General features: G+C 38.1%; 1 protein-coding gene across 1 annotated transcript; it reads right to left on the minus strand.

Annotated features, from left to right (window-relative positions):
- Positions 1-7883: 7883 nt before the first annotated feature.
- On the minus strand, positions 7884-9297 carry LOC131224244 (uncharacterized). The gene is made up of 6 exons (XM_058219780.1): positions 9121-9297; positions 8947-9039; positions 8770-8874; positions 8190-8665; positions 8039-8086; positions 7884-7952 (listed from the first exon to the last, which is right to left on the minus strand). The coding sequence occupies exons 4-6, from the start codon at positions 8583-8585 to the stop codon at positions 7884-7886; spliced, it is 513 nt and encodes a 170-aa protein (XP_058075763.1). The 5' UTR covers positions 8586-8665; positions 8770-8874; positions 8947-9039; positions 9121-9297.
- Positions 9298-11700: the final 2403 nt, after the last annotated feature.

An 11700-nucleotide genomic window follows, 5' to 3' on the forward strand; every position in this document is an offset into this window, starting at 1 on the left:
CTTCTGTCGTCGATTGGGCCTTTTCTGATGCATCTTGGCCATGAAACTGTCCGTGACCCGCTCTACATCAGCGAGTTTCTCAATGTCGAGGCACATGGTCTCTGCTAGCACTAAGGCTTTGTTAACGTAATACATCGGTAGTTTCTTTCCTCCCATGCTCTCAGATGAGGGCCAAGCTGACTACGACTATGGAGACTGCCAAGTATAGCAGGAGCGGCTCTCCTTGCTTAGATCTTTTGCTGTTAATGGTGGATATCCTACAGATGGTTGATCTGATGATCAACAACATTTGGATGGTTCAGATGGGTCCTATAAAGCTTTTGAGACCCACTGTTTGAATGGACACGATGAATTTCTCGGTGATGCGTGCAAAATTCGGCCGCGAGCAGTATCTCATGCGGCATCTCGTGTGATTATGAGATATCCTAACTATCTCTAAAAGGGCTCTAGGAAGCCCTAAATCCAATGTCCTAGATGCTCCAGGGAGGTTCTTAGAAACAAACTCACGAATAGGATAGCGCCAACACTTCAAACGGAAAGATTCTTTCCACCACCTTTACTGCCGTGGAAGCCCTAAAATGAAATGGAGGGTTGGGATGCACTAGAATGAAGGGTAGAGATTAAGAGGAATAGCTCCTCATGGATCTTGCCAACAAGGCATATGAAATCTTCCTTACATTTTTGGAAAGTCTCTCCCGCTAGTTCTTCTTTCGTCTGAGGTTGTCCTCATGCATACAAGCAACTACGTGTAGACATTTTGAGAGTTCGGTCGAAATCGAGGCCCGCACTCTATGGATGGCTTGGATCTTTCACGTGATCACAGGAGCTGGGCCAAAATTTAAATCAATGGGCTCCATCCGTTCGCTGGTGGGAAAGAAGGAAAAGGAGATAAAAATCCTCCTTTTCTGTTGTTTTTATTGGGTCGACACGGTCAAATTGTGTTGACAGGTTTGGTGCACTGCGAGTGCACGCACACTGTGTACACGTAGGTAAGGTGGGGTCCATATTGATGGTTTGAAAAATCCACTTCGTCCATTCCCTTTGTAGGCCCCAGTCAGGGCTTCTAGCCAAGGGTTAGGCAAATCAAAAGATCGGGTGGGCCATACCTTTAAATTTTTAGCTTTAATTGTGGATTCCTATCGATCTACTGGTTGGATCATTCCAAATTTGAATATTAATAGTCAAAAGACTCCTAATAGTATATGTGTCCAGTGTTGGGGCAGATCCATGGATTAGGTACGTCATACTCAATTAATTGAGTTCCTATTTATGGATTTTTATTGACTCAATGGTTGGATTACCTTAATTTATTCATCCATGGGTGTAGGGTCCCCTTGGCTAATTTATATGAACTTCAATACTTAATCTTTAACCTTAGATGGTCCTATTAGTATGATCAAGTTGTACATTAACAAACAAAGTTTTATAGGCCCAATAGATGAAGGATTTGATGATTCAAGATGTGTGCTTAACTGCAACGTTTGCTCTATAAATCAAGGGATGAATTGATTCAAAATTATTTGCCAACGGTCTTATTAGTCTTAATAACTAGCCAAGTGGACTTTAGTGTTCGATTCAACACTTAGATTGCCTGATTAGTGCAATCACGTGGTGGTTCATTTTGTGGGATGTGGTGTATAATGTAAGTTATGTGTAATATCCCAACACACATGTAAACTAATTTAGATCTTCGTGGTAACACTCAAGTACTAGAAAGTACAAGGTGTTACAGTGGTTCCAGAGTACGGGGCTATCTGGGGCATCTGGAACCTTGGTGGAAGCCGTGCATGCATGATGTCGATAGTAAATGGTGCCTCGGTTTCTTCCAGTATCACCTCCACTGAGGTCAGAGGAATCGTACGGTAAGCCTATCGTATGTCACCGATCTGACCCCGTAGGTAATTGAGCTTTGCTTCCTAGGGATCTCCGCTTTCGGCCATCACCTCGACTGCTGCCTCGAGGGCTTTGTCACGCTTCCTTTTCTCCAAATCATGGCGTAGGTTGGGGACAGCCAGTGTGGCAGTGCCCGAGACGTGGGAGGGTGTCGGCCTTGAGATTCCGATCTGCTTACTTCTTTGGGAGCCGGTGTGCGCCTCAGATGGTTCGGGGACCTCTATAGCTGCTCAACCTACTCCTGGTCCACTCTCTTGTACAGGATGAGGTTGTAATTACTCCAACATTTGTTTCATTGAGTTCACATTGTTATTCAGTGCTTCACCCTGCTGTTTGAGGGAAACGAGTCGTCGTCTCTGATTTCGGGAACACTACATCGGTCTTGCAGGTGCAAAGTCAGCCTGGAGTTGGGAAGAGGAATCTCGGTGACTGGTAGACTGCTCCGACGGTGTTAGATCGGGTGCAACGGTGGAGGTTGGAACTTTCCTTTTCCCTTTCACCATTGTTGAGCTTTGATGGATTATGAGAATGGCTTTCGACATCGTTCTCACAGACAACGCCAAACTGTTGATGAGGAAAACTGGTTAGTTTTCCCTAGACCTTCAAATGCATGCACGAGGAACGAACAAAGGAGACCCAGGATAAAGCAAGGGACCCTTTGATGCCAAAGTCAAGCTAAGGAATCTAGGATTTGTCGAAAGAAGGATTTTAGGCTTAGAATTGTGTGTACCTTTCACCATTGGAGGTGCTTCTATTTATAGGTGAGAATAGGTAGTGGCGTAAAGGATATCTCCCTATTTAGTAGGAGCGTGTTGTAATAAGATTCGAATCCTCCTTAGATTCTTGGCTAGGATCTTGGGCAGATCGGTATTGTGGTTAACTTCCTAGATCTCCAGCTTTGATCTCAGGTAGATACAGTTGGGATCAGGTTGGGACTGACAGAAGGGGGGTTGTGACAACTTGGGATTGTACTGACCTGGGATTATGCCGACCTGTTGACGAGATATAGAGCTCAGCTCCATTTCCCGCTCAATCTATCAATCAGTGGATCTTTCGACCTGTTGATGAGATACCGAGCCCGACTTTGTTTCTTGCTCGGTCTGGGGTCAGAAGTTGGATTTCTTAGGTCACATCTGTTGTCGTTCAATCTGGTGAAATGCATAGAGTCCTGACCTGACCTTTTCTTTTTAGTCGGTTCATTCTTCCCATAATAATAGAGATCCTTAGACTAAGTTCAATGATGATCATGTTGAGAATGCACACCGAAAATCATTGGACTAAGCTTAATGATGATATTGTTGAGAATGTACAATGAAGATCCTTAGACTAAGGTCAACGATGATGACCATGAGAATGCACAACATAGATCCTTAGACTCAGGTCAATTCAATGGTTTAAGTTTGTAAAAAAGGAGAGAAGTTTGTAAAAAAATATCAAAGTTGGAAAAAAAAGGAAGAAAAGTTATAAGAAAAAGCTAAAAATTTGAAAGAAAGAGAGAGGTTCAAAGAAAATTTAAAAATTTTCTAGTATAAAAAAAATTAGAATTTTAGAAATTTTTTTTTTTTTGAGAATTATGAACAAAAGAGAGAAGTTTGAAAAAAAAAATGGAGAAGTGAGGGTGTTGTTGATCACACCTGGGGATGGTGGATCGCTGATGGGACATGTGGATCGCACTGGGGTAGGTGAATTGCCAATGAGATACTATCGATTGCCGATGTGATTCACAGTGCCCCGTCATTGATTCAGTGTTCCATTGACGATCCATAGTCTCATTGCCGATCCACAGTGTAAGAACTTTACTTTGTTGTCTACCGAACCACATTCCATCTAACAAATGAAAGCACAAATATACAAAAGAATCACTTTCCTTTTCATTGAATATAAATGTAAATGAATTTACCTCCACCAACCATGTACACAAATATTCAACTGCAAAGAATTGCATGGGATCATTTAAACATTGCTTTTACGCTTTCTTCAATGAAATCTCTTTGTTTTTGGGTTCGAGGGCCAACATTTTTCTCTTCATTGATACTTGATCTTTAAGACCTACGATTAACATCACAGTGTCCCATAAGCGATCCATGCTGCATGGGCTACAAAAACATACGATAAGCAATCATATTGTCCCGTCACTACAAGAAAACTGGCCTTTATCGGCGGCCAAAACCGCCGGTAAAACCCCCTAAAAACGCCGGCATATACTTTTAGCGGCGTTAAACAAGCACCGCCAGAGGAGTATGTAGCTAAAAGTTTTCACGGCGCTAAGCCATTTTTAGCAGCACTTCTCAGAGCGCCACTAATAGTAGAGTCTGTTGCGGCTTTCTCTTTGGTTTCAGCGGCACTTTTGCTGGGGCTGGTATTTCTGACAGAAGCGCAGGTAAAAGTGGGAAAAGTGCCGCTAAAAGTCTATCTAAGCGCTGGTAAAGAGTGGTGAAAAGCGCCGACAAAGATCTGTATAAGCGCCGCTAAAAGTCCTTGTACAAATTTGAGTGGCCCAGCATAGGCCAGTAATTTTCTTTTATTATATAATTGAAACCTGTATTTTTTTTTAATATTTGAAACATAAAAAATGTTGCAGTACAATTTAAACTAAATATTAAATAAAATCTATATTACTTCACAATAAAAAATATATATAATATTTATTACAATAAATTGAAAATGGTCTTAAATAATTATTTTTTTTAAAAATCCTCTATATGGTACTCCCACGCGAGTAGCGTCAAAAGACTAAAGTGCTAGTTTGTAGGCCTAAATTTAGGCACAATTGATTAAAATCCTGTGCACAAGGAAAAAGAAATAATAAAAAAGTAGATAAATCATATGCCAGTGTATATCAAGGGACTTTAACAATGGTAAGTGAACTCAGTTCACCAAGTGGCCCAATCGAGCACAATCACCATTTTGCTCAATGCAAATATAGCAAGTCCTAAAGAGATACAATCTTGACAAGAAATGCAATGGAGTTTTTTAAAACAATTTTCAACAAAGTTCAAGAAATACTCAATTTTAGTGACACAACCTCTCCCCTCCTAAAAACTCAGTAAAACACCATATTCAACACAACTCTCGACACTTTTTTTTTTTTTTTAAAGTTCTTGTTTAGCAAGCCATACTAACTGCAAATTCAGCTTACTAAAGAAGTCCATACAAAAAAAGAAGAAGAGTTAATTAACTAAATTTCTAAAAGTTTTAGAGGACATGGATGGAGGTCATTAGTAGTAAAACAGTGGAAATCAGTAACAATTCCTTGATTTTTGGGAAATATAGAAGAAAACCATCAATCCAAAACAAGTAAACAAAACCCAAATCACAATCAAGATCATTCATTCAGCGTGCAGTGCCAAAGACATGAAAATTATAATTTAGCAATTTTGGTGTAGTGATGACATGGATCAGCACAAGTGGAACCTGACACCTCCCTAATAGGTATTCAATAAAGGTATTTTTTCTTCATTTTGCTTTATATGCAAATTGTGGGTTGATATACATTTCGAATAATTCATTTAAAATTAATATATTTCATCCATTATTGTTATATTCTCCTAATTCACACTTGCTCAACTAAGTTGTCTTAGATTGACGCTTTAAATTCTAATCTTTGAAGGAATTTTGTACAAAGATCATTACAATGGCTTTATTTTGACCTTCCAATTTACTATAACACCGCTTTAGCTTTGATTTTGAAAGAAACTTGAATCATTCCAATTTACTATAACAGTTATAGTAAATTTAAGGGCTGATGCTGATCATATTAGAATTCTTCATTCTCAAGCCCTGTGTGACTAGTACTCATAGATTCAGACAGCATGAACCAAACAGACAAGATCCTAATCTAAACTTATTTTTGCAAAATGCAGAAAAAATCTCTCCTCTAATTTGAAATGTGGAAGTTAAATCAGCACCAACATGGAAAAACATAACATAGATTAGTCAACATGAGATATACATTTTGGTATATACATGCAAATGCATCCAAAGAAACTGAAATCCCCTCTCAAGTAGCGCATACACAACAACACAATGAATCTCTAAAAGATAATGCAATGGAAAGATACCATATACAGCAACCGGGACGCGATGTGTATGTCTTAGAATTTTGGATAAAAAAGTATAGTCATATATAGCAAATAAGGAATTATAGAGATTATAGAAAACCTTGAGATGGGCGGAAGCCTTGTCCTTGTCGGTGAACACGCCAATCGACTCCACGACATACTCAACACCAGTCTTACCCCATGGTATCTCTTCAGGGTTCCTAAAGATTTCCACAAAATCAAGCAAATTTTAGTGACATGAGATTTCAATTCAAGGCAAGAACATGTCTTCATCAGCAGATACACACTGCAAGAAAGAAAAAATAAAAACAGGAATTCCAATTTTTCAACAGGAGAAATTATAGCCAAAGTAGTCTGGGTTATTTCCATTTCATGTTCTCAAATGAATATGGCAATCAACATGAAAAAGACAATCAAACCTGCCAGAACACAGGTGTCGTAGAAGAAAAAAACAAATTAAAATGTGACTTACAGCTTGTATGCCCTTTCCAGTGGTTACATTGTCTTTAAAGTGGACATCTTCCTGGCCTACTAAAATCTTGGCCAGTTTTGAACGGACGATTCCTTCCTACACCAAAGAAATACCACAAAAATCATCAGGCTTTGAAAAAGAATCAGTTCAAAAGAATACCAACAAATTTAACAGATCTTACAAACATACGTCTTTCCTGACTGTTCTTCCTCAAAAGAAGAGGAGGGTGCTGCATCTTCTGCCTGTTTAACCAGGGTGGTTCCTTCAGTAGGAACATGTTGCATCACAAAGCACTCAGTAACCATAGAGAGGCAGGAAAAACATAAGAGGGCAGTTGCTATGTTCTATTTATAAAACCAAAATGCAACTTTGGAAGGAAATGCACCCCACCTACTTAAATATTTGAGAAACGGGATCTAAGCCTCTAGTTGTTCTACAAAATAGCCTATACATCCTTGAGAGATCATCCACCTAACACAGTGAAGACAACAAGAATATTTTTTGCTCACTAAATTGAAAGACAACACATAATCTTCACACAACAGCAACAACATAACCAACAACAAATTACATTTGCATCTCTACTTGGTTGCTGTATGTAATATTTGTGAATGCTTCCATAGGTTGTTCTACTGCAGTATAATCCTTAGCCCTACAATTTTAAGGAGAAATATACACTTAAAACTCCAAAAAACAAAGTTAAACATGGCCTATAATTGCATGAAGAAAGAAAGGAAGCGCTAACAGATTCATGGTAGAAGTCCATAGCACAAGTTCAAAGCATGAGCAGCACATGGTAGAAGGAACTTGTAACTAAGATGATCTAAAATCGTACAATAGACCTTCTCCCTTCTCCTTTACCTAAGCTTGGGACCGGCAATGCAAGTAGTTGCATTGGCGGAGTTAAAAACGGGCTTACGATCCATTTGGTTTGATAAAAATTTACCAAATGAAGCTTAAGACTTATAATACTACAAATATGTACCAAGAATAACAACAGCAAAACTTACATAGATGTAGTTGTTCTCCTTCGCATTGGATCTTAAGTCAATCCAAATTGCAAAATTAGAGTTAAACACTTTCTATCCAAAACCAATCACACATCAATCCTAAACTCATGCACAAAATATAAAATATTTACAAGAAAGAGAGAGAGAGGTCCTTTCATTTAGCTCAATCATCTCTCCTTAAACCTGTAAAACAAAACAAAAAAAAAAGAAATTAATTAGTACTCGTAATCTTTTGTACAAGAAATTTTATTGTATTTGAAAAAAAAAATCTTACCTTACACAAAATAGAGGGCCAAACAATACTCGTTCCAATAACATCCCCAATTGTTTTATATCGTTCATAGGGTCTTATCAAAATATCATCCCGTACTATTGTCACATGAATTAATACTTCTCAGAAATAAATTCCAAGTTCATGCCCCCCTACTTTTATGAGCGGATCCTTACTTAAAACAACTCCTTTAGCAATAGTAACCTGGGTTTCGTGATACTTGTAAGACTAACTCCAGTCACATCCTAGAAAATAAAATATACCATCTAATTAAGAACACGATAACATCAAAATATAATAAAAGAACTATTCACTTGGTATAAGGAATTACCCCGGCACTAGTGCAACTCGTGGTCTTCCCCTTATTCGTCGAGCATTTCTGCAAAGAATAACTCAATATCAATCATTATATACCAACTAAACTATATATAATCTAGGACATAATGCATATGTAAATATATACATGTATATAATATAATTACCCGAGAGGTCACCCAATGGCTTGATGATGAGGACGGTTGGTTCATGTTAAAACTAACTGCAACACCAAATACTGTGGGTGGGTTATTGTTTGCATTGTTCACAGTAGCTATCAATTTCATCAGAGTTTCTTTTAAGGAAGAAATTTCAACATCTCTTACGGATGAGATTTCAACCATAGTTTCTTTAAGGGATGACATTTCAGCTTCTCTTAAGGATGAGAGTGCAGCTATATTTTCTTTTAGAGAGACTATGTCAGCATGTAGTTCCTCATATCTTTCATCTCTCCTTTGAGCAATGGAGGCCATCCTTTGCTGGCTGGATGTTGCGCCCCACAAATCAGATGGAGATGGTCCTAACCCATAAGTGCGGACACGACCATGCATATCTTCTCCCATGACTTGAGATAATAGGTCATTCTTTGTCGTGCTATTCTGTGAGGCTCCAGGTTGCTGAGATATTTCTTCATTGAGTTTTGCTTGCAATAATAATTATCATATGATAACAATTAATGTGTAAATACTATAGTTGCTGCTACACATTTATATGGAGCTCTTATTGCATATAAATACATTAACATACCATTACTACTGATGAGGCCTCATCCACAGGGTTTCCATTTTTTCATGTATGAGTCAATATAAACATATCTGCTCGGCTTAGACCCTCCCCATTGGCCTTTTTCCTCTATTATGATGTAAACAAGTTATATAACACAAATATAATAACATGGTTGGTCAGGTTATTAATAAAATTTACCTCTTCTTCCCGTATTCGCGCAAAACTCTTCGTGCCTGCCGCGTGGTTAATCAGTTGTTTCTTCCGATTCTCTATATTTATTTTAGAATGATCCTATATGTGACACACCAACAAAATAATTCATAAGATATCAATAAAAGATTTTGTATAATTCTATAATTGAATGAGGTATACCTTCCCCTCTTCAGAGCTCCAAAATTGAACGAGAGTCTTCCATTGATCCTCTTGGACCCGCTCATCAAGATCTGCGAGCCGCTCCTCATCAGTCTCATGAGAAGAGTAATGGAGTTTCTTCAGCTTGCACTTCCATTCCCTCCTATTTTTACTAATTGACTTCAGCACCCAAGCCTTAGCATTACCATTAAACTCAAACTTTAGCTGCATCATATGTTAAAAGCAGATAATCACATAATGAACAAAAAAAAAGCATCGTAACCATTACCAGGACAAGCCCCCACATATCATCTTTCTTCACATTCGGCACCACCCTCCAATCATTAAATGTAAGGGGAGCATATTCCCCATTGCGTGCTATTGTTCCTATGAAATTTGTCAGCTTACTAGCATTGTCACAAACGGGCTGCCCTACATCATTGACGGAAATAGAAATCCATTGACCTTCACGCATTTTCCATACATCAAAGCATCATGTGGGGCCTCGAGTCCTTGGTTTCTTAGACGTTGAATCTGTTGAATAAAATCACAATGGTACATATAAAACTAATTAACAAAAGCAAATTACATGGTAAAACACATATTGTCCACGAGAGAAGAACACATTTTTGTTATACCACTAGTAGCCTGAGGCAGCTGAGGCTGGGCAGGACCAACATTAGTTTGGGGCAGCTGAGGCTGGCTGGTGCTATCAGTCATAGGGCCTACAGATTGCTTAACCCTGCGTCTAGTACTCATGTTTAACACCTGTATATGTCTAGCAATATGATAATTAAATATTTCTCATTTAAATGGAGATTCATAAAATGAACAACTTGATTTGTGGACAGTTGCATATTGAAATATACAAGCCGTACAAATTGCGAATCCCATTATCAATGGAACATATTCCAAAATCATCATATCAAGACATGTGAATTTCTATACAATGAAAATAAATGAACATGCGAAAATATAATAACTCAACCATATCAAAAAAGACATGAATTTCTCTTTCATACTTTAGGATAATCTAGTGTATAAGAAATCTATTATTATATATAATGTCATTTCCATCACAATAAAAAAACTCAATATCACCTGTTTGGTCATCTACCATTATCTGGGTGGGTGGTAAATGTGTAATAATTGTTGTACCATTGATATCTGTTCTTTCCCAACTATGAATGTCATTACTCGGATCTTCCAAACTTTGATCATTGCATGGCGAGCTTCCCAAGTATGCATCAATATCATCTGCAAACTCCTCCCCATGCATTTCAAACAAGTCCCTAGGTTTCACCCTCACCACAACATGCCAATCCTTCTGGACAGGGTCTTGCACATAGAACACCTGCTCAACTTAAGATGCAAACACAAATGGTTCATCAGACAACTGTCGACCAGAATGGCATAACCATTTCAAATTCACGAGCGTGAACCCCAACCCATCCTTCCTGACACCCTTGCCCTGAGATAGAACATCAACCCAATCACACCTAAATAATAAAACTTTTTTATCACTACAATATTCCAATTCAAGTATGTCTGTCAAGACACCGTAGTAAGTTACATCTCCTGCAATAGGGTTTCTGTCGTTGACAGTTGCAAAGCTTGATGTCTTTGCGGTCATCACAACTCCACTATGTTGAGTTTTTCTTTTCTTTTCTCGATCTTTAGTGTGAAACCTGAAACTGTTTATGATAAAACTCTTGTATCTTCTTGTTGTACAAGGACCCTGAGCTAGCCATTTAAGGTCTTCTGAGACTTGCTCATTCTCTACCTGTCGTAGCTGTTCAACCTATTTAAAAAATATTAAAATAAAAGCACGTGATAGTAACTTATTTTCCATCATGTATAAAATACTTACATGATTACTAAACCATTTATGAAATGTTTCATTGTGAATGCGTTCTATATCCCTTGGTCGTGCGTGAGGATTCTTCTGCTTAACAACATTCATGTGTTCTCTGCATATGAATTAGTTTTAATAAGACACATGATAATAACTTATTTTTCATCATGTATAAAATAAGTGTTATAGTTTTCTTACTCAAGAAATGGGATGACTGTGCTGCTGTTAAACAGAACATGTCGATGTGCCTGTGTAAATGTAACTTTATCTAGCACACAATCCCCAGGCTTCCCTAATGCACGACCTATTCACGGGAAAATAGCAGATTGTTCTATAACGGTGTTACCATAGTCATCATTTCGTATTGGTCGGTTGAACAATGTCTCCACATTATGAAAGTATCCCGAACAAAAAGTTAAGCAATCTTCTGCCAAGTACCCTTCTGCAATTAAACCCTCGGGCTGACTTTTATTATGTACATATGAATTCAGTGTGAGCAAGTACCTATGATTATCAATATTAAGAAGTTAAGAATATATAGTCGATTAGCGCAACTAGCACAATATGACAAATAAAATTAATTTATAAACATTAACACGTACCTCTCGATGCGGAACATCCATCGGTATTGTACTAGTCTTGCAATTTTGGCCTCGCCCGCTAAATGAATGGGCAAATGCACCATAATATCAAAAAAAGCTGGTGGAAAAATCTTTTCTAAATAACGAAGTGTTACCGCAATTTGA

Source organism: Magnolia sinica, chromosome 13 (genome assembly GCF_029962835.1).
Source record: "Magnolia sinica isolate HGM2019 chromosome 13, MsV1, whole genome shotgun sequence".
NCBI classification, from domain to species: Eukaryota; Viridiplantae; Streptophyta; class Magnoliopsida; order Magnoliales; family Magnoliaceae; genus Magnolia; species Magnolia sinica.

Excerpts from the sequence above, each read along its gene's own strand:
- LOC131224244 (XM_058219780.1), bottom strand. The coding sequence starts at position 8,585 with ATGGGAGAAGATATGCATGGTCGTGTCCGCACTTATGGGTTAGGACCA. Across the intron at positions 8,087-8,189 it reads GCCATTGGGTGACCTCTCGG|AAATGCTCGACGAATAAGGG; the intron begins GTAATTATATTA and ends TATTCTTTGCAG. Across the intron at positions 7,953-8,038 it reads CGAGTTGCACTAGTGCCGGG|GATGTGACTGGAGTTAGTCT; the intron begins GTAATTCCTTAT and ends TTTATTTTCTAG.